The following is a 26,785-nucleotide window of genomic DNA, read 5'->3' as shown; positions in this document are numbered from 1 at the left end:
TGAGCATTCACATACTGACTGTTGCTGGGCTTGTGTCAAGATTTACAGGCATCAAAATAGGGAGAGCTGAACTTTTTTCTAGCGCCTTTAAAAATAATTGCTTAAGCCGTGCGCACATGTACCTGTAATTCCAGCAGTCAAAGGACTGAGGCAGAAGCATTGTTATAACATTGAAGTGACCTCGGGCTGTATAGTGAGTTCCAGGCCACCTGGGTTATAGTGTGAGGCCCTGTCTCAATAAAAAACGGAAAGTAAAGAGAGCTGGTGATGTGGCATATACTTGTAATACCAACACTTGGGAGCCAGAGGCAAGAAGATCAGGAGTTTAAGGTCATCCTCAGCCACATAGGGAGTTCAAAGCCAGCCCAGGTTACCTGAGATCTTGCTTTAAAAACTGCAGCTGAGGCTGGGCTCAGAGTTTAAGAACATTTGCAGGTCTTGCAGAGGACCTGGGTTGGTTCTCAGCACCAATGTGGTAGCTTACAACTGCTTGTAATTGTAATTTTGCAAGATCTAATTCCCTTTTCTGGTCTCCACAGGCACTCACACACATAGTGTACTTATATGCAGACAAAACACCTATACACATTAAAAAAAAATAACTTAAAACTAACAAGCAGCTGAGTGTGGTGACATGCCTTTATTGCCAGCACTTAGAAGATAGGGGTAGGCAGATATCTGTGATTTTGAGGCCATTGTAGTCTATATAGCATGGTATATGTCAGCTAGAGCAACATAACGTTTCAAAAAACAAACAGGGAACTGGAGAGATGGCTCATCATAAGAGCACTGGCTGCTTTTTCAGAGGACCTGGGTCCAATTCTCAGCACCCACGTGGTGGCTCACAACTACCTGTAACTCCAGTTTCAGGGGATTCAACACAGTCTTCTGGCTTCAGTGAGCACCAGACACACATGTGTAGAGACAAAACACATAAGGTGTAAGATATAAAATAAAAGCATTTAAAAACACAAAGAATGAACATAAATTTTATTAAGTATGCAGACCACATGTGTATATAGTTTTATCTCTAGCTCACCTGGGACATTCAGCATGCCCTGTAAGAACTCTCTCAGGCATCTTCAGCCGTGGGGCCCTTTTTCTGTGTGGGGAGTCTTTTTCTGTTCACCATGGGACTGTTCTCTAGCCAGGCAGGTCTCACTGGGTATTTTTGCTCTCTCTGCTGCTTCCTTCTAGAAAAATTTGAGGCAAATTTCTCAGACTTGGTTATTTTAACATCCGTTTGCTGTTTTGAAGAACTACCCAGCTGGACCTGCAGCATGGGGATTTGGGGAGGCTGCCCCTGGGGGTCTTCCCGGGGTGTGTATTCTGGGTGCACTCTCTGTGTCTTTGCCCACCTAGGAAAGAGTGCCACCCTCTTCAGCCGCCATACCAAAGCTATCGTGTGGGGCATGCAGACCCGGGCTGTGCAAGGCATGCTGGACTTCGACTACGTGTGCTCCCGCGATGAGCCCTCAGTAGCTGCCATGGTCTACCCTTTCACGTGAGTCATGCCAAGGCAGGGTGCCTGGAAGTGAAGTTTGGGAGTCAGCTAGCTCCCCATGTTTACAATGGAGGAATCTGCCCACCCCAGAGATTGGGACAGTCCATGTTCCTGGGGGCCCTTTTTCCTTCAGATGGGAACCTTTGAGAACACAGATCTTGCCTCTCTTGGGGAGGTTCTTCCACTCAGTTTCCCCCTCCCCAGACCTGATAGATTGAGGGTGTCCTTACTCTTCCTCTACTTTCTTGCAGTGGGGATCACAAGCAGAAGTTTTACTGGGGGCACAAGGAAATCCTGATCCCTGTCTTCAAGAACATGGCTGATGCCATGAAGAAGCACCCAGAGGTAGACGTGCTGATTAACTTCGCCTCTCTGCGATCTGCTTATGACAGTACCATGGAGACCATGAGCTTTGCGCAGGTAGATGGTGGGTACTGGAATGTTTGGGTGGGGAAATCAGAAAGAGCTTTTGAATGGAATTCACAGTCGTGACCACTTGGGACAGAGGACTTTGGAATTGGGAGAGGCTAGGGTTTAGGTGAAAGTGCTTGGAGACTTACACTTCTCAGCAGTGACCCGAGAGTTTCAAGTGAGCAGTGGCTGCTTCGATGGGTCACCAATGATCCATCCATCCGTTCCAGCTCTCTTCTTCCCAGACTGGCTTGACAATGGGATCCAGAGCACTTTCTTGGGCTGAGTGTAGTTCAGTGGCAGAGCACTTGTCTAGCAAATGTAAGGCCCTGGGTTTGAGCCCCAGCACCATGCCCCCAAAAGCACTTTCGTATGTAGGCTATTATATGTTATTTCAGGACAGATGTTAAGGCATAAAAAGCACACCTTATTTCTCAGAAACATGGTCACCAGGTTTCAGTATACCCTCTCCCACCTCTTTCTGTACCAATAGGTAGGTTGGCAACATGACTTTTGTTCTTTCCAGTCTTCTCACAAGCATCTTGGATAAACATTTGCATGTATCCTTTTTGTTTTCTTTCTTATTTATTTATTTGTTTTATTTTTATGTTCATTGATGTTTTGTCTGAATGTATGTCTGTGAGGGTGCCAGATCCTCTGGAACTGGAGTTACAGACAGTTGTGAGCTACCATGTGGATGCTGGGAATTGAACTTGTGTTCTCTGGAAGAGCAGTCAGTGCTCTTAGCCACTGAGCCATCTCTCCAGCCCCAAAGATTTATTTATTATGTATACAGTGTTCTGCCTGTGTGTGTCCCTGCGGGCCGAAGAGGGCACCAGATCTCATTATAGATGGTTGTGAGCCACCTTGTGGTTGTTGGGAATTGAACTCAGGACCTCTGGAACAGGGGCTAGTGCTCTTAACCTCTGAGCCATCTCTCTAGCCCCTTGCATGTATTCCTAACCATTACCTAGCACAGATTTTTAGAAGTTGAACTGCCACATCAGAATGGCCAGTTGGAAATTTTTAACACACCCTGGCTCCCAGAGCTTTCACGACCTAAACTCCCATTAGTAGGAGTTCTAGTTTTGTTTTCTTTTGAGTCAGGGTCTCATTATCTAGCCCTGGCTGGCCTGGAACTTACAGAGATCCTCCTGTATCTGCCTTCCTAATGCTGGGGTTAAGGGTGTGCCACCAGCTCCAGGTTCTTCTTGCCAACACCAAACAATTGTGTAGTGAATTGGTGTTCTATTTAATCGGCATGTCTTTGGCCCTTAACTAAAGCAAACTCTTAGAAACACTGGCTGGCCGTTTGTGTCCTGTCTGTGACCTGTCCCCCCTCCCTTTCTTCTGTTGCAATATTTGCCTTCTGTTAGTGATCTGTAAAAGCCCCTGATCGACCAATGCTTTTTGTTTGTTTTTTAATTGTCTGATCCCAGTTATTTCTGTTTCTGAGTGGAGAATACAAAATTGTTCTTCTGTTTAGATGAGTTGTTTTTTCAGGCTAGAACAGACTTTGACACAAACAACTCAGGGCAAAATGTAGCCCCCACCTATTTCCACAAATAAAGTTTTATTAAAATGCAGCCACTGCTCTCATTTATGTATTGTGCATGTATACTTACACACTAGAAACCTGCCACACTGACCACAAGACCCACAAAGCCTAAACTGTGATCTTGACCCTTTACAGACTGGTCCAGAGCCAAAGAGATGGTTCTTGGATCTTCAGTTCCTCTAGCCCAGTCTGGACAGCTGTGGGAACAGCTTGTTTCTGTGTGCACTGGCCACATCCTGTGGGGAGAGAGACAAGACTCATTGGGTACTTAGGGGAAAGGCAGGTAGGGGTCAGTTGAGTCTGAGGGTTAGGTGAGAGAATGTAGCTGCAGACTAGCAGAGATTTAGAAGCATTTGCACATGGCCCGTAGAGGTTTGTTTCAATGTCCACTGCTGTGCCTTTTTTCTTTTTCTTTTACTTTTTTTTTTTTTTTTTTTTTAACATTTACTGTCTCTATGTGTGGCACACATGTGGAGCTCAGAGGACAACTTCCAGGAGTCAGTTCTCATCTGTCTTTGACATCAAACTTAGGTCGTCAGGCTTGGCAGCAAGTGCACTTGCCTTCTGAGCCATCTCGCTGACCCCATGCCTCTTCTTTTGAGAGGAGTTTGAAGTAGAACCTGAGGCCTGTGGGAGGGAGAAGATGCATTCTGTTCACCTTACTTTGTTCTTGAAACCTGGATGGGGACACTGGGCTTAGGAGGAGGGCCCTTGGACCTCCAGCCTCCTTGTCGATTGAAGGAGGCGTGTTTACCAAAGGGGCTTTGTTAATCCTCTAGATCCGGACCATAGCCATCATAGCCGAAGGCATCCCCGAGGCCCTGACACGGAAGCTCATCAAGAAGGCCGACCAGAAGGGAGTGACCATCATTGGGCCCGCCACGGTGAGTGTCCACCCCAGAAGTGTTCCCAGGGCTGCAGGAAGCATACTTCTTTGTTGTTTGTTGTTGTTGTTTGAGATGGGGTTCTCACACTGGTCCAGATTGGTTGGAACTTAAGGTAATCTTCCTGCCTCAGCTTCCTCCTGAGCCTTAGCATTAGAGGCATGATCCACCATGCCGATAGGAAACTCACTTCTGTTGTTATTAATAACTTTTTTATTTAATTATACTGGATTACCTAAATCTGTTTTCATGCAAATATATAATGTCCTTTGAGCAAAATCCTGGTCATGTCCTCTCTCCTCGACCCTCATTAGGCCCCTTCCTTATTTTCATGTCATCTGTATGTGTCTGGTTTTATGTACTTGTATAAAATCCAGGACCCACAAATGGAAGAAAACATGCGATACTTGTTTTTCTGAAACTGACTTTATTCACTTAGTATGATTATCTCCAATTGTGTTCATCTCCCTATAGATAACCTAATTTTATTCTGTATGGCTGAAAAAGATTCCATTATGTGCATATACCACATTTTTCTTATCCATTCTTCTTGATGGGCACCTAGGTTGTTTTATAACAGCTATTGTGAACAGTGCAGCCATAAATACTGAGGTACAAGTACCTCTGTGGGATGTTGACTTTGAGTCTGTTGGGTAAATACCGGAGTAATATGACTGGCTCATATGGTAATTCTATTTGTTATTTATGGAGGAGACTCCAGAGTCGGGTGGCTAGATTAATTAACGTTCTGAGTGGTGGCAGCATACAAGAGTTCCTTCTGGCCAGGCGATGGTGGCGCACGCCTTTAATCCCAGCACTCAGAGGCCAGCCTGGTCTACAGAGCGAGATCCAGGAAAGGCGCAAAGCTACACAGAGAAACCCTGTCTTAAAAAAAAAAAAAAGTTCCTTCTGTCTTCATCCTGGAAGCTCCTCTGATTTTTTTTAAATTACACTTATTTAATTTATTATGTGTATGTGTATGTGCACAACTGTACACATACATGTCAAAGTGCACATGTGGATGGTCAAGGGCAACTTTGGCGTTGGTTCTGTCCACCTGCTGTGTGGGACCCGGGGTTGAACTCAGGTGAGCAGGGCTGGGGGCCAGCACTGTTACCCACTGGTCCATGTCACTAGCCCTCCCTTTTCATGTTTTAACGCATTTGTTTTATGATTATTGGACAGGGGGTGGGCGGGGCACATGTTCCATGGTATGTGTGGAGGTCAGGGGACAGCTTTCTGCTTCAGTCCTTTCCACTTGGCTTCTAGGTATGGAACTGAGATTGTCGAACTCAGACAAGCAGTTTTTCCTGCTGAGCCATATTACTAGCCCGGGCTTGCTTTTTGACTATCTTTGGTAAAAGATTTCAGAAATATTTGCTGTTTTAACAATTCCCAGGTAGATTTTTTTTTTTTTTTTTTTTGTATTTTACTTGAAATGCTAGGGATGGAACCCAGGACCCCTTATACCAAGCAAGTGCAGTACTACTGAGCCACACTGCCAAACCCTAGTTAGTTTTAAGTTTTATTTACTTAGTTGTTTTGTGGGGTAGGGGGCGGTTATGATATATATATATGAAGCCAGAGGATTCCCTGTTACTCTTCACCTATTCCTTTGAAGCAGGGTCTCTGCTTGAACCTGGAGCTTCTAGGTTTTATTGGCTCCAGTAATCTTCCTGTCTCTGCCTCCTTCAGTGCTGGGGTTAGATGTATCAGAGGACAATGCCTAACTGTTAAAAAAAAAAAAAAAAAAAAAAAAAAACTGAATAAACTCCACTCTTCATGCTTTTGGGAGTGAGTGCTCTTAACCACGGAGCCTCCCTAGCCTCCTGGGCCCCAGGTTTTAAAGGGCCTTTTCACAGTGTTACACCTTCAGAGTTACAAGGAGTTAATGGTAAGATAATTGTTTTTTAATATTTTTGTCCTTAAATGCAACCACAATGTGGTACTTAATTATTCCTTTAACTATAAGCCAAAGAAAAAAAGCTATCTGGGGCTGATTTTGTTTTGTTTTGTTTTGCTTTGTTTTTTGAGACAGGGTTTCTCTGTGTAGTCTTGGTGCCTGTCCTGGATCTTTCTTTGTAGGCCAGGCTGGCCTCGAACTCATAGAGATCCGCCTGGCTCTGCCTCCCGAGTGCTGGGATTAAAGGCGTGCGCTACCACCGCCCGTCCTGGGGGCTGACTTTTGTCTCAGAACTTCACATTAGAAGAAACTGTTCTTTGTTTTAACTTAATTGTTGTATGAAACAGTTGGGGCTGGAGAGATGGGTAGTTAGTTAGGAGCTCTTGATGCTGTTGTGGAGGATGCAGGCTATGTTTCCATCATCCAGATGGCGACTCACCATCTCTGTAGCTCCAGTTCAAAGGCTGCCACCATCTTCTGAACTCTGCAGGCAGTGTATGCATACAAAGCAAGCAAAAATACCCACATACATAAAATGAAAATAAGTAAATTTAAATAAAAATTTGAAGCTAAGACTGGGTGTGGTGGTGGTGACCTTTAATCTCAGTACTTGGGAGCCAGAAGCAGACAGATCTCTTTTAGTTCAAGGCTAACCTGGTCTGCATAATGAGTTTCAGGCTAACAGGGCTGCTTTTCAAAAAGACAAACAAAAAAAATTTTCCTGAAGCTTCATGTATGCTAAGTAAGAGGATGCTGTGTTACCATCCCTAAAACTAGGACTTTTGTAATAAGTAAAGGATTGTTTGTGTTATAAGAAAGATGTTGGGGTTGGGGATTTAGCTCAGTGGTAGAGTGCTTGCCTAGCAAGCGCAAGGCCCTGCAGGGGTTTGGTCCTCATCTCCAGAAAAAAAAAAGAGAAAGAAAGAAAGATGTCATTTTGCACTGAGAGGCCCAGCTGTGTGATACATCTTTCCTGGGTGCTGTAACCCATGAAGTAAGGGAGACAACTTAATGTTAAGTACACGAATCTTAAACCCTAGAGCCACATTTTACATACAAGCCTTGCAGTGTCTTCTAAGAGAGAGAAGAGGTTCTTTATGGGCGAGTGTAATTCTTTCAGCCACTTTCTTTCCACTCAGGCCAGAGGCAAGGGCAGGTAAAATGGCTGTGTGGTTCCTCCTGCACCCTGTGTTCTGAGCTGCTGTTTCTGTCTCTGCAGGTTGGAGGCATCAAGCCTGGATGCTTTAAGATTGGGAATACTGGTGGGATGCTGGACAACATCCTGGCCTCCAAACTCTACCGCCCAGGCAGTGTGGCCTATGTCTCACGGTCTGGAGGCATGTCTAACGAACTCAACAATATCATCTCTCGGACCACAGATGGTGTCTATGAGGGTGTGGCCATCGGCGGGGACAGGTAATAGCTGGGAATCTGCCACAGTGGAGTTGGGTAGCTGGGCAACATGCGTGGTATGTCACTTACTGCCTGAGCGCTGGTCCCCTAGTAAAGCTATGTAAGTCTGTTAAATGGAGACTCTTCTTATCTGAGGACCAGAAAATAGAAACTGTAGAGAATTGTGGTTTGAAAGCTGTTTCCGGGCTTGGATGCTGAATATGAGTGGGAAGGTAGGGAGCAGCCGAGTACAGGGGTTAGGAGGGCCAGTTCTGAAGCTGTAGCAAATAGGTTCAAATCTCAGTTTCCCAGCGGGGGCTGTATGGACAGATTAACTCCTTCGACTTCCAGCGCCACTGCATATTAAATGCATAAAATTAATGTCTCACCTCATGAGGTCATTGGGAAGACCAGGCAAGGTCTAATAAAGTGGCTAACACAGGGCCTAGCACTTAGTAGGTGCTCAGTAGGTGTTACTTTTAGTTAGTGGTTATCCTCAATTTTGTTAAGGGACTACTGCACAGTAGGTCATCACTAGAGTAACACAGCAATGGCTGTCACAGTATGTCCAAATAAACAATAGCCATTGCTGTCCACTGTAATCACTGCAGTCATCTGTCTGGGGGCTCAAAGGCTGCTGGGAGACCTTGCTTATGTCTGTGACTGCCAGACCCTGTCAGACTGGATGCCTAGGAGAAGGAAGCCTTGCTGAAGTGCTGAGCAGGCAGCACACAGGGACTGGGTCCCCTCCAGCCACTCATAGGTGGATCTCTGAGTTCAAGGGTAACCTTGTCTACAGAGCAAGTTCCAGGACAGCCAGGGCTACACAGAGAAAAACAGTTAGTTTTCCTAAGGGAACTAACTGCTCTGGACTTCCTCTGTCTGTCTCTTCCACTTCCCTGGTCTGCTCCACTTGCTCTTGGCCTCTCCCACCTGCCTCCACTAGCCTGGAGCTTCTGCATCAGTCCTGGGCATCATACCCATGAGCAATCCAGTGTTCCTTGTGGGTGCTTCTCACGTGTGCCCACACCTCCCCAGGCTGTCTCCTGATCCTCTGTTCTCCCAACTCTCTACAGGTACCCGGGCTCCACATTCATGGATCATGTGCTACGTTACCAGGACACCCCAGGAGTCAAGATGATTGTAGTTCTTGGGGAAGTGAGTTGATGATGCTGATGTTGCTTTTTGGGGGCGGGTCCCCTTTTGATTATAAATGTAGTCTATGATTTGTGTTTTTGAAAACCCAAGCACTTTGACACTTCATAGCTTAAAGCGTCAGTCCAGGTGATGCATCCCGAGAGATTCTGGGGCTTAGAGTTGGCACTGTTGGTGCTGAGCACCAGTAAAGGTGGCACTCTGTTCCCTCTGGCCATGGTCTCTACCTGGTGGGGAGGATAGGTGGAGAGTGAGGGCATTTTCTTTTTTAATTTTTGGATTTTTTATTTTACTTTTTTTTTTTTTTTAAAGATTTATTTATTTATTATGTATACAGCGCTCTGCCTGCATGTATGTCTGCAGGCCAGAAGAGGGCACCAGATCTCATTACAGATGGTTGTGAGCCACCATGTGGTTGCTGGGAGTTGAACTCAGGACCTCTGGAAGAGCAGTCAGTGCTCTCAACCTCTGAGCCATCTCTCCAGCCCCTTTACTTGGTTTTTCAAAGACAGGGTTTCTCTGTGTAGCCCAGGAACTCACTCTGTAGCCCAGGCTGGCCTTGAACTCAGAGATCTGCCTGCCTCTGCCTCTCAAGTGTTGAGATTAAAAGTGAATTCCACCACTGCCCAGCTTGGATTTTTTTTTTTTAATATTATATATATGAGTATTTTGCCTTTGTGTGTCTGTACACCATGTGTGTGCCTCTTGCCTGCAGCAGTCAGGGAGGGTGTTAGATCCCCTGGAAATGGAGTTACAAGTGATTGTGAGCCACCATTTGGGTGCTAGGAACTAAACCCAAGTCCTCCAAGTCAGCAAGTGCTCTTAACTGCTGAGCCATCTCTCCAGCCTCTGTGAGGGCATTTTTTAAACTCCAGGAGAGTTGTGTAAGCCCATTTCTTCTGAGTGGGTCTAATCCTACATCATCACATGCTCTGGACACCCAGGAACTTCCTCAAGACACATACTGTCCTTTTGTAATTTATGCACCTAGGATGAATTTTTCAGGTGGAAACTGAATTTGCTCTCTGTTACATAGCCCAAGTTTGTGTTCCCTGGTTTTATAGCCAGCTTTTATTTTACTTTATGGAATTTTGTGGGCTTTTTAAGTTTTTACTATCCTTCCTTCCTTCCTTCCTTCCTTCCTTCCTTCCTTCCTTCCTTCCTTCCTTCCTTCCTTCCTTCCTTCTTTCTTTTCTTTTCTTTCTTTCTGTAATGGTTTTGTCCTATGTTATGTGGGCAGTTCTTCCTGCTGTAGGGCTGGTCCTAGGAAGATGTGGAGCGGATTCCACTAACTTGTGGGCCTTTTCTCGTCCCCCATTCCTTTGCAGATAGGGGGCACAGAGGAGTATAAGATCTGCCGGGGCATCAAGGAGGGCCGCCTCACCAAGCCAGTGGTCTGCTGGTGCATCGGGACCTGTGCCACCATGTTCTCCTCTGAGGTATGAGTGGGGCAGGCCACTAGTGAGTGGAAAATGAGGTTGCAGAAGAGGGTACCTGAGGTGAACCATACGTCATCACATTAAACAGCTAATTCCTTCAGGAAGCCTGTACTGCTTGCCTTGTGACTACAAAGTCAAGCCCGAGTTCGGCTTGCCAGGAGCTTATCTCATCTGGACTCTCGCTCTGCACATTCGTCAGCAGGTTAAGGCCTAGAGGAGGCACTGAGTTCTGACAGAGGGAGGGTGAGGAGGGAGAGGATATAGCCTGGGCTTAGACTAGAAGGTCACGTTAGGGACTCCCTGTGGGAGAGTGGAGAGGGAATTGTTCTTGATGTATTAAGATGACATTCTGGGTTGTGAGATCACTGCGTGGGTAAAGGTGCCTGTCATCAATCCTGACCACCTGAGTGCAATCCCCAGAATGTGTGTGGTGGAAGGAGCGAACTCTCTGACCTCCACATTCACACTGTGGCACTTGTTTGCCCACCCCAAAAGTAAAGATGACATGCTGGGCTATTGAGTGGTGGTATACTTGTGAATCCAGCTCTTAGAGGGCTGAGACAGGGGGATGATGGGTGTGTTAGAGGTCTGGAGGGGGTGATGGGTGTGTTAGAGGGCTAAGAAAGGAGATGATGGGTCTGTGAGAGAGCTGAGATGGGGGATGATGAGCCTTTTAGAGGGCTGAGACAGGGGGATGATGGGTGTGTTAGAGAGCTGAGACGAGGATGATAAGCCTGGGGTGATATGTGTTTGCTGAGCTTCTGAGTTGTGGAAGCAGACTTCAGAGTTTGGGGCTCCAGCTTAAGACAGTCCTCTATTGTAAAGGTGGCCAATCACATGATGATAAAAATAAAGTGAAGGATAGCTGGGCACGCCTTTAATCCCAGCACTTGGGAGGCAGAGGCAGGCGGATCTCTGTGAGTTTGAGGCCATCCTGTCCTATGTAGTAAGTTCCAGGACAGCCAGAGGTACATAGTGAAACCCTGTCTCGGAATCAAAACAAAACAATTAGTCAACCAATTCATTTGTCAGCAGTGTGGAACAGCCTGTGGCGTCCTTGATGCTGTGTGTATCTAGAGAAGGCTTGGCTTCAGGCTTCCTGCAGCAATGGTGCTTCTGCAGTGGAGGAGGAGGGGTATTGGAACCCAGGGCCTCACGTGCTGGCATGTGCCTTACACATCCCTAGTCCAGCAGTGAAGCTCTTCACCTATAAACTATTCTCCTGCCCACCTCGCAGTGGCTGTGGAGCTGCACATCTCTGAAGGAGCGTCTCCACTGCACATCCTGTGGACCTGAATGATGCTTCAAAGGATGTGCACTAGGGTCGTCCCTGTGACCTTGTAATGGTGGAAGATGGGAGTAGCCTAGTGCACATTGGGAGGAGACAGTCATGCCGATCTGTGTACTGGGAGGATATGCTCACCATGTATATCTGTGTACCAGGAAATGGGCAGGCCTGGGAGAGTGATGTAGATCTTCACTATAAAAGGAGCTCAAGGCACAGTCAATCTTAGGACAGGGTATTCTAAAAGCTTTAAATACAATCTATTTTGTGAATGTGAACTATGTGGATTTTTGTCTTCCAAGTAAGCAAAAGGAGCCAGGGGGGTCCAGAATCCTGCCCACCCTTCAGAGGTCACTGGCCCTCCTGGCGAGTCAGTCAGTGCATCTGTGCTTCCATTTGTGGAGCTGTGAAGTTGGGTTTGGGGATGATTTAAATGAAAGTGACTATTGCTGAGCATGACGAATCAGCATTTCAGAGCATCACAAGTTCAAGGGTAATATGGGTCACATGGTAAAAAAGCAAAACAAAGGCTGGGGTGTCTGGGCCCCCAGCACCCACGTAAAAGCTAAATACAGTGGTACACACCTGTAACCCCAGCGCCGGTGAGATGGAGACAGGCAGATCCTTAGGTTCACTGGCCATCCAAGCTAGGTTAATAGGTGATCTCCAGGTTCGGTGAGAAATGCTGTCTCAAAGAATAATGCAGAGAGCGATTGAGGCAGACACCCATTATCAGTCTCTGACCCCCACGGACATGCATGTGTGCATACGTGTGTACACCACTAAGCCAACACAAGAGACTGCAAAGGCCCGGCATGCTTAGGACCTTAGTGACTCTTCAACCACTCACTTGTGTTCTCCTTCCTCATAGAGTAATTCCACTTCTCTTTGCTCTCTCTGCCTGTTTTTCCCTGTCCTGACCATGCCAAGGATGCATCCACGGCATCTGCACCTCATCCTTTGGATCTTGCAGGCATTCCCCGTCGTTCATAGGGTGTGCATGACCTCAAAGTGATTTTAGAATTCTTGTATGACACCGCAAGATTACACAAATATCGACTAGTACAGTGACTGTTCGCGGCTAGCAGTTGATCTGAATTCTTGAGCAGATCAGTCTCTTAGTTTCAGAAAGAGGAATGTCCACTGATTGACACACTGGAGGCAGCTACTGGAAGAAATAGTTAAGAGCTAGGAACTGTGACTGGAGAGAACACTGACTGTTCTGCCCAGGTTCAATTCCCAGCACCTCCATGACAGCTGATAGCCCTCTCTAACTCCAGTTACAAGGGTCATGCTGCCCTCTCCTGGCTGCTGCATGCACGTGGTTTCACTTGTGCACATGCAGGTTAAATAAATACTCAGATACTAAAAAACTAATGAATCTTTAAAAATACAGGAACTAGAAATGGAGCCTTGTTAAAGTGGCACTTTTACAAGTGTGGTTCTCAAGACACAGGTTTTCAAAGCAAACACCCAGCTCATTGGAGAGACAGGGAAATGCTTTAAGTCAGGGAAATGCTGTCTGTTAGTCTTTTTCCCTTTTTTTGTTTGTTTGTTTTTTCAAGACAGGGTTTGTTTCTCTGTGTAGTTTTGGTGCCTGTCCTGGATCTTGCTCTGTAGACTGTAGATGAATTTCTAAATGATCTTATTAAATAAAAAACACGGAGCCAAATATAGGAGTGAAAGCCTTAGATCAGGGAATTAGGGAAAGCCACCAGCCAACCTCACCTCACCAACTCTGCAGCTTCCAAATTCCAGCTACTTCCTGTCTTACCCACGCCTTTATTACCTTGCTGTTCTGCCCTCTCTTTGGCTATCTTAGACCAGCTACCTCACTTCCTTGTCATGCTGTCTGTCTGTCCAGACCTCCAGGTCTCTATGGTTGGTACTGAATTAAAGATGTGTGTCACCACGCTTAGCTCTGTTCCCCAGTATGGCCTTGAATACACACACACACACACACACACACACACACACACACACACACACACACACACACACACACATCCTGCCTGATAAGTGATCGGATTAAGGGCGTGTGTTGCCTGACTTCTTATTTACTTAAATTGGCTGACCTTGGGCTGGAGAGATGGCTCAGGTTAAGAGCACGGACTACTCTTCCAGAGGTCCCGAGTTCAATTCCCAGCAACCACATGGTGGCTCACAACCATCTGTAATGAGATCTGGCCTGCAGTCATACATGCTGTATACATAATAATTAAAAAAAAAAAGAAAAGGCTGACCTTTTCACCTGATCTCCAGGCAAGCTTTATTAAAGCACAAATAAAATATCACCACAGTAGACCAGGCTGGCCTCGAATTCACAGAGATCTGCCTGGCTCTGCCTCCCAAGTGTTGGGACTAAAGGCCACCACCACCCAGCCTCTTTTTCCCTTTTAGAAACTTGGGTTTTAATTTTTTGAGAAATCTAGAATTTAAAGATATGTTTATTCAGATGTAATGGTATGCACATGCTACTGAGCCCAGGATTTCGAGGTCAACCCAAGCAGCTCAGCAGGAAGAATCTCCTATGAAAATCCTGATTCGCTTTCCAGCCCCAGATTTTCTGAGTGTAGACTCACCCATTCCCATCCATCCACCTAGGCAGACAGAGGAAGTCCCACAGAGAAGGCATTGTTAATCTTTTTAACAAAGCACAGCACTGAAGCCTCTTTTGATCATTTAAATCTGCAAGAACACAGACTGAAACCAAAATTGCTGGGTTCCAGTGCTACCACGTATTACCTGTGTGACTGTGGCCAGTTACTTAGTCCTTGAGAAAACACTAGTAGGCTCCAGAAAGGGCATAAAATGAGGAAGCTCTTAGAAAGTGCTTAGTGGTGGGGAGCAGTGGTCGCATAGATTAGATGCTAATACGATTGCTCACCATGTCCCATCCAAAGTCAGAGTTCTGTACCAGACGTCTCATTAGTTTATTTCCCCAGTTACTTGATTCCCACCTAGCTCTTTTTAAAAAATTAATTACATTTAGAGAGAGTGTGAGTGAGTGAGTGAGTGTGTGTGTGTGTGTGTGTGTGTGTGTGTGTGTGTGTGTTGACGTACATAAGAGGTTAAAAGGACAACTTGAAGGAGTCAGTATTGGGGAAAATTATAAAGGCCACTCCACGTAGTTAAAAGGAAGATTTATTTAGTGGATGACTTACAAATGAAAGAATGGATAGGTCGCGGGGGTCTGGGGAAGGCGTATAGCAATCCAGCGGTGTTCTCTGGAGCTCTGCACAGTCAATCTCCACCGTCCAGGGTCCAGGCGCAGAGAGCGCGCCCAGCGCGAGCGCTTGCCCATCCAGCTCCTAGGTTTCCAGCACCTCCCCTCGCGCCGCCTCGTAGGCGTGACAGTTGCCAGAGTCTCAATGGGGGTTGGAGCTTCCAGATCCAAGCTGGAATGGCTACCCACTACAAGTCAGTTCTTTCCACTATTGTCAGACTTGGTGGCAGGCACTTTGACCCACTGAGCCATCTTGCTGTCCCCGACAGAGCGATCTGCTGGGTGTTCTCTTCCCTCCTGGTCCTCTTTCATTGCCTATACATCTTACTCCAACCCACGGTCAAAAAGCAGCAGCAAGTGCTAATTGTTCTATATGGATGTGAGCCTAGTGATGTACACCCTGACTTCTTAAACAGCTTGGAATCTGTGCTTTCCCATGAACTCTCCTGAGCACAAGGCTGTAACTTCACTCTTCACTTGTGGCTGAGAACTAACCCTCCTTCCCATCCCTCTGACCACTGGCCACAGGGATACCAAACATGGCTCCTATGGAGAGGATGATCTTGGATTTGGAGTGACAGCTTTGTATCCTGGCCTTAGTACACATTGTGTGTATGACCTTGAGGAAGTGAATCTCCCCCTGCCTCCATTTCCACATCTATGATGTGAGAATTGCCCAGCTTACCTATTCAGCTACCTGTTCTAAAGGCCTGAATTCAGGACCATGTTAAGCATTCGGCACAGGCCAGCCTGTAACCAGTGCAAATGTTTCTCAGGACTCTTTGCTTGTTCCTGGACGAGTAACAAGCCAAGTAAAGCTGTTGTTCTCTGCTCTCCAGGTCCAGTTTGGCCATGCTGGAGCTTGTGCCAACCAGGCTTCTGAAACTGCAGTAGCCAAGAACCAGGCCTTGAAGGAGGCAGGAGTGTTTGTACCCCGAAGCTTCGATGAGCTTGGAGAAATCATTCAGTAAGAAGTGGACAGGATGTGATCTCCCCACCCTTTCCCGATCCCTCCTAAGGGCAACAGCCCCTCTAGCACGGGGCATCCAGATACCCTTGGTTCCACTTGGGCTCAATTGCACTGTAGGGAAAACAAAAACCATCTTTTTTTTGGCTTTTGTTTGGTTTTAGTTTAATCAGGTCTTGGCCAGTCAGGCTGGTCATTTGGTTTCTTAGGCTACCTGCTTAGCTGATTGCTGGTGGCTATAAATGAGACATGGGCTTGGACATGTTTAGAAGGTGTCATCCTGAATATCGCTTCTGGTTTATAGAGTTATTGGATGTTCACTTTCTGTTTCTATCTCCTGAATCCGCCTTGGCTGTCCTTAGCTCTTTTCCCATCGTCCCCAATTCAGCTTTCTATGAAGCCTCATCCAGAGAAAGAGAGCTAAAGGGGTGGGAGCAAGACTAGTCTGGGCCGTAATGTTTCTCATTAAGTCCTTGGGATCCAGCTGGTAAGAATAGGATACTGACAGCTGAGGAAGCCTGCAGTGTTGGGCTAGAGCCTAGCATAATGATATCTACATGAACAATAACTTCTCCTGCCTCTCCCTGCCCCCCAGGTCCGTGTATGAAGATCTTGTGGCCAAAGGAGCCATTGTTCCTGCTCAGGAAGTGCCACCTCCAACAGTGCCCATGGACTACTCTTGGGCCAGGGTAAGTGTCATGGGTGTTTCTTGGAGGGCTAAGGTAATTTTTTTTTTTTGTGTGTGTGTGTCTGTGTGTGTGTGTGTGTGTGTGTGTGTGTGTGTGTGTAAGACATGATCTCCACAGTCCTAAAACTTGCTCTGTAGACCAGGCTAGCCTCAAACTCAGAGACTGCCTGCCTCTGCCTTTTGAGTGCTGGGATGAGAGGCTTGTGCTACCATGCCCAGCTTTAAGTTGCTGAATTTTAAGGTGATTTTGTTTGAGCTCCTGGAAACTAGCCCCCTTTTAAACTATTTAGAGCACCCGTGCCAAGCTTCTCCATCAGAAAAACATCAGAAAGCTCTCTCATTACCCCTTGGATGCCATGCACTGCTGTAGCTAGAACTGACCCCAGTTTTATTTCCAGGTCAGGTGACAGAATGGGCAACACAGCCCCACACGTGTTTACCCGGTTTTGGAAGGAGTCAGCTTCTAGGTGTTCGGAGCCAGCATTCAGGAGGGAGTGGCAGGAGGATCAGAGTCCCTGGTCATCCTGTGGCTACATAGTTTTTAGGCCATCCTGGGATACATGACATCCTGTCTCAAAAAAGAAAAAGGGGGAAAGTGGCCCAGCAATTTTGTATCTGGAAAGCTACTTCTAAGAAATGCTTTCTTAGAACATACAAAGGAATATAACTAAGAATTTTATGCTGGGTGGCAGTGGCACATACCTTTAATCCGAGCACTCAGGAGGCAGAGCCAGGCGGATGTCTGAGTTCGAGGATAGCCTGATCTACAGAGTGAGATCCAGGACGGGCACCAAAATGACACAGAGAAACCTTATCTGGGGGAGGGGGACGGGGGACACTTTATTTAGTGTTGTTTATCATGAGAGATTATCAAAGGATGGTGGCATTATGACTAGGTGCCACATAGCAGTTAAAAGGAATTAACTAGGTTGTACATGGAGCTCAGATCCATTAAGTAAAAGGCACATTATGGGTAGGCTTGCTAAGTAGTCTTGGCAGTCCTGAAACTCTTGCTGTGTAGACCCAGCTAGACTTGAAATCAGTGATCCATCAGCCTCTGCCTCCAGAGTGTTGGGATTAAAGATGTGCACCACCATGCCTGGCCTCCACTTTTTTTTTTTTGTTTGGTTTGGTTTTTCTTTTTCTTCTTTGTTTTTTTTAAAGATTTTATTTATTTATTATGAACACAGAAGAGGACACCAGATATCATTACAGATGGTTGTGAGCCACCATGTGGGTGCTGGGAATTGAACTCAGGACCTCTGGAAGAGCAGTCGATGCTCTTAACCTCTGAGCCATCTCTTCAGCCCCTGGTTTGGTTTTTCAAGATAGGGTTTCTCTGTGTATTTCTGGCTGTTCTAAAACTTGCTCTGTAGGTCTGGCTGGCCTCAGACTCAGAGATCCACTTACCTCTGCCTCCTGAGTGCTGATACTAAAGGGCATGCGCCACTACACCTTGCTAGCCACTACTTGTTGAAAAGAATTTCTCTGTATATTTGTTGCTGCTTGGCTCTCAGAGTGGCCAAGACATTCCTGGGACATTGTTGTTCTGAGAGCACAGACAGCTATCTGTCTTGGAAAAAAGTCTCTGATGGTCACCAAAACCCTATGTCTCTCTCTCCTTGTGTCTGCTCAGGAGCTGGGTTTGATTCGCAAACCTGCTTCATTCATGACCAGCATCTGTGATGAGCGAGGACAGGAGCTCATTTATGCAGGCATGCCCATTACTGAGGTCTTCAAGGAGGAGATGGGCATTGGTGGCGTCCTCGGCCTCCTCTGGTTCCAGAGAAGGTGAGGTACTCTGGGCAGGGTGGTAGGGCACTGGGCTCAGAGTCAGGTCCTTCCTCTGACACAGGAGTTGGGGTGGGCAGACTGACGGGTGTCATCAGTTATGTGGCCTCAGACCGACTGAAAGGACAGGAAGGCCACTGTAAACTGAGAAAGGGAAAATGTGTGGCCTCAGGAGAGGCCTTGAGACCTTTTCAAGAAATGGGACAGTTACAGTGACCTCAGGGTCAGCATCTGGACAGATGTGAGCTTAACCAGTGCACCTGGGAAAGCTGCAGAGCAGCCCCAGACGTGCTGGTTTCCTCTCAGGAAATTGTGTGTCTCTCATCAGCCTGAATTGTAGATGTTTGTGTTTCCCATCGCTCCTGAGGTCAGTCTTCCCTGATGCTGACAGCTGGGCAAGGCAGCAGATGTGTGGTCACACAGCCCTGGAGGATCTTTATGTGAAAGCCCTGGGTTCTGTCACGCCTGCGCCTGCAGAGACACTGCAGTCATGGTCTAGGCCTTCCCTGGACAAACTCGGGTGTAGTCCCTGAGCAGGTTTCTCTACATACTCCAGACTTGGCCCTTGACTGTTAGTGGGGAGATTGAACACTGCAGGATGTGTGGGGCAGGGGCTGCATCCCTCCCTCTGGTAGCAGACGTGTGGGGAGACATAGCCGCAAGTGTAGACCAAATCCCGTCCCAGAGACTTGCTGACCACAAAGGTGTCTGAAACTTTTTGGCTGGTAACCCCTTTCACCCACTTTTTTTTTTTTTAGATTTTGACTATCATTTTAAAACAGGGTCTCACTATGTAGACTAGGCTGGCCTAAAACTCAGACAGAGATCATCTGCCTCTGCCTCCCATGTGCTGGGATTAAAGGAATGCACCACTATACCCAGCCTGTATCTTGAAGTTTTTGTGTAATTCCAGGTGTATAGAGCTATAAAATAGGTGTACAAATCAAATATTTACTGATAATGAATTTATTATAAAACAATTCTCTGCTATATGTATAATTTTACCACTTGTTAAAGATGAGCAAATTTATATATCCATGAGATAAATTTGCTTGTTTATTTTTACGTAAAGAATTTAGTCTTGGGCTGGGGAGATGGCCCAGTGGGTAAGAGCACTTCCTGTGAAAGGAAAAGGACCTGAGTTCAGATTCCTATCTGGGCATAGCGGCATGACCCTGTAGCCCCAGTGCTGGAGGATGAGGGAATAGGTGGGGGGCCCCAGGAACTCACTAGCTAGCCAGTCTTAACTGAGATGGTGAGCTTCGGGCTCAGTGAGAGAGAGACCCTGTCTCAAAAAACAAAGTGATGGCAGGGTGCGGTGGTACACACACTTTAATCCCAGCAGAGGCAAGGATGGCCAAGGCCATAGTGAGACAGTCTCAGAATAAAATGAGTAAGTAAGGTTTCCTCTGGCATCTTCATGCATGTACATACCCCACATGCACACACCAAATAATTAAATTTGGGCTGAATATTTAATGGTACAGGAAGATATGGGACATCTTCAATGTTTTCAGAGTTGATTACTATTTTGATTTTATAGTTGTCAGTGTTGAGAACACCACTTTGGGTGACTGTGTACTACCAAATGACAAAAGTATGTTCAGGACTAGTTCAGAAATTGTTGGAAATTCCATCCTAAACCCAACTAAAATTGGTTTAACAACTTTTGATGAAATTTAGACAGCAATTTTTATTTTTTAGTTTTTTCGAGACAGGGTTTCTCTGTGTATCTTTGCGCCTTTCCGAGAACTCGCTTTGTAGACCAGGTTGGCCTGGAACTCACAGAGACCCACCTGCCTCTGTCTCCCGAGTGCTGGGATTAAAGGCGTGCACCACCACCACCGCCCGGCGAAGAGACTTTGAATATTTTTTTAAGATTATTTATTTATTATGTATAGAGTGTTCTGCCTGCATGTATGCCTACAGGCCAGAAGAGGGCACCAGACTCATTACAGATGGTTGTGAGCCACCATGTAGTTGCTGGGAATTGAACTCAGGACCTTTGGAAAAAGAGCCAGTGCTCTTAACCTCTGAGCCATCTCTCCAGCCCTCTTTTTAATTCTTGTATCAGGCCACAGACATACCCGATGTTTCTAGCATTGGGAGCATAGCAATGCCCCAGACAGCAATTTTTAAAGTCAAACATTTTGATATAACACAATGCAAAGATATACTCATTGATATTTACATACTAGGGATGATGTGAGAAAAATACTAAATGTCTCTCTTTTCCATATTTAGAAGTATCTATATCTTTCTCTGTCTTTTTTTTCTTTTTTTGAGACAGGGTTTCTCTGTGTAGCCCTGGCTGTTCTGGAACTCGCTCTGTTGACCAGGCTGGCCTTGAACTTAGACTGCCTGCCTCTGCCTCCCCAGGGCTGTTATTAAAGGCATGAGCCACCACCGCCTGGCATTTATGTCTCTTAAGAGGAGAAAGTTTTGTGCTAGAGAGATGGCTCAGAGGTTAAGAGCACTGGCTACTCTTCCCAAGGTCCTGAGTTCAATTCCCAGCAACCACATGGTGGCTCACAACCATCTATAATGAGGTCTGGTGCTCTCTTCTGGTGTGTAGGCATACGTGCAGGCACAATACTGCGTACATAATAAATAAATCTTTGGGAAGAAAAGAGAAAGTTTTTGTATGTGTAGTAAAAGCAGCAGTTTATAATTTTCCATAGCCTCAAGTCGGAGCCAAGGGTCTCAGGCAGCATTTGTTGGTGTTGTACAATAGGCCTGCTTGTGCACAGAACAGTGTGCGAATTATGTGTTTAGAGCAAAGGCTGCAGTGAAGTCATGAGGAGCAGCATGGGCGAGCACTGTAGATTCATTACAAGGTGATTGGATTAGCTTTGGTCATTGAACATTCAGAAACCTTTTATGGGCAGAAAGATGGTTCAGTGATTAATGTTGAGTTCTGCAGTGTTTAGTAACTGCAGGAGTCAGGAGGGCTTTGACTTGGAATTGGCAGTAGTATCAGGCTGTGGAAGAAAGTGTGCCCTTGTTATCAAAGCTCCTGGACTTTGTTCCAACTCTTCTCCCTGTCCCTCTGTGTGTGCCCTCCTGTAGGTTACCCAAGTATTCCTGCCAGTTCATTGAGATGTGCCTGATGGTGACAGCTGATCACGGGCCAGCTGTCTCTGGGGCCCACAACACCATCATCTGTGCCCGGGCTGGAAAGGACCTGGTCTCCAGCCTCACGTCAGGGCTGCTCACCATCGTAAGTCTGGCCTTCCTGGGAGGCAACAGCTTTGGCATCCTGCTGCCTAAATGCAGCAGGCTCCTTCTAGGAGCCCCTGGCTATAAACCCCGGGCCAGATGCTGTTCAGGACATCCTGGGTTTGTTTCTCCTGCAGGGAGATCGGTTTGGGGGTGCCTTGGATGCAGCAGCGAAGATGTTCAGTAAAGCGTTTGACAGCGGCATTATCCCCATGGAGTTTGTGAACAAGATGAAGAAGGAAGGAAAACTGATCATGGGCATCGGCCACCGAGTGAAGTCGGTGAGTGGTTGCTCCCGTTAAGATCCACGGACTGGGTAGTGACAAGAGGCTGTCAATTGAGTTAGCGACACTTGGGCCTGGAGAGATGGCTTCACAGGTAAGAGTACTTGCTGTTCTTAAAGAAGACCTGGGTTTAGTTCCTGGCACCCACATGGGTGCTCAACCATCACTGTAGTTCTAGGGGTCCCAACACCCTCTTCTGGATTCCAGATGCCAGCACACAGGTGGTACACACACATACATAAGGCAAAACACTTACACACATAAAATTAAAATAAAACTTTCAAGAAAGAAGAAACACTCAAGCTCTTGACTCCCAGTATACATTGCTTGGGTCATGTAGACAGATGCCAAATGCAAGGTGACTCCCGATTCTAATAATGGTTCTCAGTTCATTCAGCTTCAGTTTTCTAAATGAACTTGTAGGAGAAAGAGCCAAGATCAGAAGACGTGTCCACTGCCTTCTGCCAGATAGTACTTCGTATCACACAAATCTCTGTAGCAGCCTCACTGTGTCTGCCATGGGTTGGCTGTGGCTCTTCTGTCATTCATGCTAAGCTTCACTGAGGTGCGTGTGGCTGTGGGGTGTGGCAGTCAGAGAACAACCTATTGGAGTCAGTTCTTTCCTTCCACAGAGTGGCTAGAAGTCAGGTTGTTACCCTTGGTGATGGCAGGTGCCTTAATCTGCTGATCCATTTCTGGCCCTTTACTCACATTTCATTGGCTAAAGCAAGCCAGACAGTTCCACTTGATATACTTGATTTGGTACAGAATAGTAATATTAAGGCAAGCCCAAATGGAATAGACCCATGGGGAAAGACAGTATTTTAAACAGTTAGTGTGGTCCTGTGCAGGGCTGACCGGCATCTGAATGTCCTGATAGCATGTCCTTTCAGGTCACTAATGTTAGGATTTAGGGTGTATCTGAGTCATCTCACTCACCCACTGTCAGCCTTGGGCGTCTCCATCTTAATTAGCTTTCCTGTTCTTCCTCCTCATCTTCTCTTCTGTTTGTTTTTTGAGGTAGGATCTCTCTACATGACTTGACTGTCCTGAAACTTTCCTTTTGAAGGCTCACAGAGATCCTCCTGTCTCTGCCTTCCAAGTTCTGGAACTAAAAGCATGCCCTACTACAACCATCTTAGTTTCAGTTGCTGTGATTTAAAAAAAAAAAAAACTGATCAGCCAGGTCGTGGTGGCGCATGCCTTTGATCCCAGCACTTGGGAGGCAGAGGTAGGTGGATCTCTGTGAGTTCTAGGCTCAGCCTGGTCTATAGAGTGAGTTCCAGGACAGCCAGGGCTACACAGAGAAACCCTGTCTCAAAAAAAAAAAAAAAAAAAAAAAAAAAGTCATCCAATTGAAAGCAGCTTAGGGAGAGAAAGGGTTTATGCCATCTTACAACTCTTAGGTCCCAGTCCATCACTGAGGGAAGGCAGGGCCTGAAGCAGAGGCTGTGGTCAGCTAGCTTTCTTATACAATCCAGGACCACCAGGGGGCACCACTACCAGTAGCTGGACCTTCCACATCAATCATCAACCGAGAAAAACGCTCCCACAAAGTTGCCTTGAGGCCATTCTGATAGAGGCATTTTCTCATTTGAGGTTTCTCTTCCCAGATAACTCTAGCTTATTGACAACAAACAAACAAAGAAAAACATTTTTCAGTGTCACAGTTCTGGATTTTTTTTTTTTCTAAGATTTTGGGGTGCGTTTGTTCCCAGCATGTGCAGAATTTTTTTTATAGCTTGACCAGATGACAGAGCTGGTGGGCAGCCTGGCTTGTGGTCAGACCTAACACAGGGTGGAGCATGGCTGAGTCCAGCCCCCTCTGCCTAACAGCACAGATACTGGCTAACTCCTGAACATCTTGGGGGCTCAATTCTTTCTTGTAACAAAGAGATCACTACGGAGCTTGTTCTGAGGCCCAGATGAGACGTGAGGGGTCTTGGAGATCCTTCTGCCTCCCAACATTGTCACTATGGGTGCTACAAGGAATTGTACACAGAGGTTAGGGCCCATGCTGGCTCCAGGATAAGACAGGTACAGCTCTGTCCACACAAGCACAAGCAGTTCCATTGCCTGCCATGTCTTAGCGGGTGTTTCTGTAACTGGGTCTCTTTTAGATAAACAATCCGGATATGCGTGTGCAGATCCTCAAAGACTTCGTCAAACAGCACTTCCCAGCCACCCCGCTGCTTGATTATGCCCTGGAAGTGGAGAAGATTACCACCTCAAAGGTATCGGAGGGTTGCATTTCTTACTTTCAGAGATTTTTTTGTTTTGTTTTGCTTTTGAGACAAGGGCTAGTGTGGTACAGATTGCCATTGAAGTCACTATTTCATAGAGGATACCGACCATCTTCTACGCCCTGCTCAAATAGGTCACTTTAAAAGGCTTTCAGAATTCACAGTCATCACGGTAGCCGCTTCCTGCCGCTTGGTCAGACGCCTACAGAAGCACATCAGGGAGGATTGATATGTTGACTTGTAGCCGTCCCAGGCTGGGGTGGAAGGACAGAGTAGCTCAGGCCAGCCCAGCTAGCTCTCTCGTTCCCCTCCACTTGGGCTCCTAGCTTGTGGGATGGTGCTTCCCACAGTCACAGCAGGTCTCCCTGTATTGAAGTCTCTCTGGAAAGTTCTTACAGACATACCCAGACGTGAGCTTTACTGAGCTCCCAGGAGCTTCTCAGCCCAATCAAGTTATTTATTAAAATTAACTATCATAGTAATAGTCCTAATAACAGTGGTAGTAACTAACAGAAAAGATGAGAAATAATGAAACTCTGAATTTTTTGCTTTCCCAGAAGCCAAATCTTATCCTCAACGTGGATGGTTTCATTGGTGTTGCCTTTGTGGACATGCTTAGGAACTGTGGCTCCTTCACTCGGTGAGCGTCTCGGCCTCCACTCCAGCACTGGCGGATTTTTGTTGCAGTCTCTTCCCAACTCTAAGGGGGGGGGGGGGTGACTTAGAAAGTATGGCGAGGCATCAGGGGAAGACTAAACGCTGCCTCTGGCCCTGCCACCCACAGCACTCACTCTCCACGCTGGCACTGTTGAGCTGCTGGCTGGGCAGGAGCGCTGTCTCTTCGGGTGGTCCTGGGGGTCACTGTAAAAGCACCATTTGTTCGTGTCTTTCAGGGAAGAAGCTGATGAATATGTTGACATTGGAGCGCTCAATGGCATCTTTGTGCTCGGAAGGAGTATGGGCTTCATTGGTGAGTGGGCTGTTGTTTTGGGGGTTTGTGTTTGCTCTAGTGCTTCTTCCCCTGTGTGCAAACTTCTGTCACAGATGTCGCATTCGTCACCATCATTCTGTTTCTCTCCTTGCTCTTGATTTTTTTGAAACAGGGTTTCTTTGTGTAACCCTGGCTGTCCTGGATCTCACTCTGTACCAGGCTGTCCTCAAACTCAAGAGATCCTCCTGCCTCTGCCCCTCAAGTGCTGAGATGAAAAGCATCACCACTACTGCCCAGCTAACTTTTCTTCTTACCTTTATTACAGGGAATAGTTTCCATTACTAGTTAAGAAAAGTAGAATTCAGTCTAGCAGTTCCTTTTTTGCCAAGTCTGACTGATCTACCTATGGAATGGATCTGGAATTCCTGCCCTGTTCTGGGGTGTGTGTGTGTGTGTGTGTGTGTGTGTGTGTGTGTGTGTGTGTGTGTGTGTGTGTGTGAGTGATGATTTTGTTGCCTGCCCTCACTGTACCCTCCTGTGCCCTGTGATGAGTGTTAAATCCTGGGAGGGCCTCATATCTGCTAGGCAAGGATCCTACCACAGAGCTATATCCCTCACCCAGTGTCTACATTTTGTGTGTCAGAAAGGTTTCCCTCCTCATCCTCTGCCCTTCACCGTGCTTATGAAACTAATGAAAGATTCACTGGCTCCATTTTAGGGCACTATCTTGATCAGAAGAGGCTGAAGCAGGGGCTGTATCGTCACCCATGGGATGATATTTCCTATGTTCTTCCGGAACACATGAGCATGTAACTGAGTCAGGAACCCTGCTGTAGTAAAAGGAAGACAAGAGCTCCCTCCTGGGTAATAGCGGACAGACAGCTGGAAGCAGTCCATCATAGGCTGGGCCTGGAACAGAAATAGCCATTGATGTACAGGCATGGAAGACCAACACCTACAGGCTAGTACCCATTCAGTCCACACAAAGAAGCTTAGTATTTTTTTTATATATATAAGCATAGAAATTGAAAACCAATACTTGTGACATTTGCTCTGCTACCTGCTGTATCTATTATATGAAAGAATCTAAGCACTGTCAGAATAGTGTTCTTCTAGGGCCTTATGATGTTGCTTTCTTTTTTTAATTAGTTAAAAATTTATTTTTCCTTTGGAGGAAGGGAATGCAACTTTTAAGACTTCAAGATACTGTCTGTCTATAGGACCCACTGACATCTGGTGTCCTAATTTCCATTCATCTTCATGCAACATGAAGAACACTGTATTAATCTGATTTCTAAGGATCTTTTTTTCTGTGTTATGTGTTAAGGGTTTATTTAGTATCCCACTGAAATGTTCTGTGTTACGGATCAATGTCTGTCTATGTCAGGGGGAGGGGTGGGACCATTGCATCCTTAGCCATTGTCACCCATATGTGGAGTAGTAACTTAAATGTCAAGTTGTAACATACGAGTGTTTAAAATGGAAACGCGAGCAAAAAGCTGTGAAATGTCTTGTGTCTCATGTTCTGTGTTTATGCAGCTGATTTGTCTGTTACTGAAGTGTGGGTCCAAAGACTCATACAGCTGTTTTGCATCTGTAACCCACAAAGATTCTGGGCAGCTGCCACCTCAGTCTCTTCTCTGTATTATCATGTTTGGTTTAAATAAACTATACAGTAACAGTGACTTAGTGATGTTCTTTGTCATCTGCTTTTGAGACAAAGCCGTCCTGGAACTACAGCCTGCACTGGCCTCTGCTGAGATTAAAGGCATGTACCACTACACCCAGCTCTTAGTTTTAGCATTTTAAAATCCACCTCCACCTCTTGAAAAGAAAAATATAATATAAACGCCAATATACATCCAGTTATGCACCTACCCTCAAAGGCTATAAAGACCTTAAAGT

General features: G+C 46.3%; 1 protein-coding gene across 2 annotated transcripts in view; it reads left to right on the top strand.

Moving 5' to 3' along the window:
• Positions 1–26,565, top strand: part of Acly (ATP citrate lyase) — a 48,543-nt gene extending 21,978 nt beyond the window's left edge. For both annotated transcript variants that reach the window (XM_006992886.4, XM_006992885.3), the window contains 15 exons: positions 1,363–1,504; positions 1,756–1,924; positions 4,253–4,357; positions 7,480–7,676; positions 8,729–8,810; positions 10,136–10,246; positions 15,597–15,724; positions 16,320–16,413; positions 18,049–18,203; positions 21,273–21,423; positions 21,560–21,703; positions 23,827–23,940; positions 24,507–24,589; positions 24,843–24,919; positions 25,599–26,565. In XM_006992886.4, coding sequence (XP_006992948.1) covers positions 1,363–1,504; positions 1,756–1,924; positions 4,253–4,357; positions 7,480–7,676; positions 8,729–8,810; positions 10,136–10,246; positions 15,597–15,724; positions 16,320–16,413; positions 18,049–18,203; positions 21,273–21,423; positions 21,560–21,703; positions 23,827–23,940; positions 24,507–24,589; positions 24,843–24,919; positions 25,599–25,693 — 1,847 coding nt within the window. In that variant the 3' untranslated portion in view covers positions 25,694–26,565. The remainder of the gene's footprint in view (positions 1–1,362; positions 1,505–1,755; positions 1,925–4,252; positions 4,358–7,479; positions 7,677–8,728; positions 8,811–10,135; positions 10,247–15,596; positions 15,725–16,319; positions 16,414–18,048; positions 18,204–21,272; positions 21,424–21,559; positions 21,704–23,826; positions 23,941–24,506; positions 24,590–24,842; positions 24,920–25,598) is intronic.
• The last annotated feature ends 220 nt before the right edge of the window (positions 26,566–26,785 follow it).

This window comes from Peromyscus maniculatus, chromosome 8, assembly GCF_049852395.1.
Source record: "Peromyscus maniculatus bairdii isolate BWxNUB_F1_BW_parent chromosome 8, HU_Pman_BW_mat_3.1, whole genome shotgun sequence".
In the NCBI taxonomy this organism is placed as follows: domain Eukaryota; kingdom Metazoa; phylum Chordata; class Mammalia; order Rodentia; family Cricetidae; genus Peromyscus; species Peromyscus maniculatus.
Note: the sequence above shows the minus strand (reverse complement) of the source record. Positions and strands in the feature narration are given on the sequence as shown.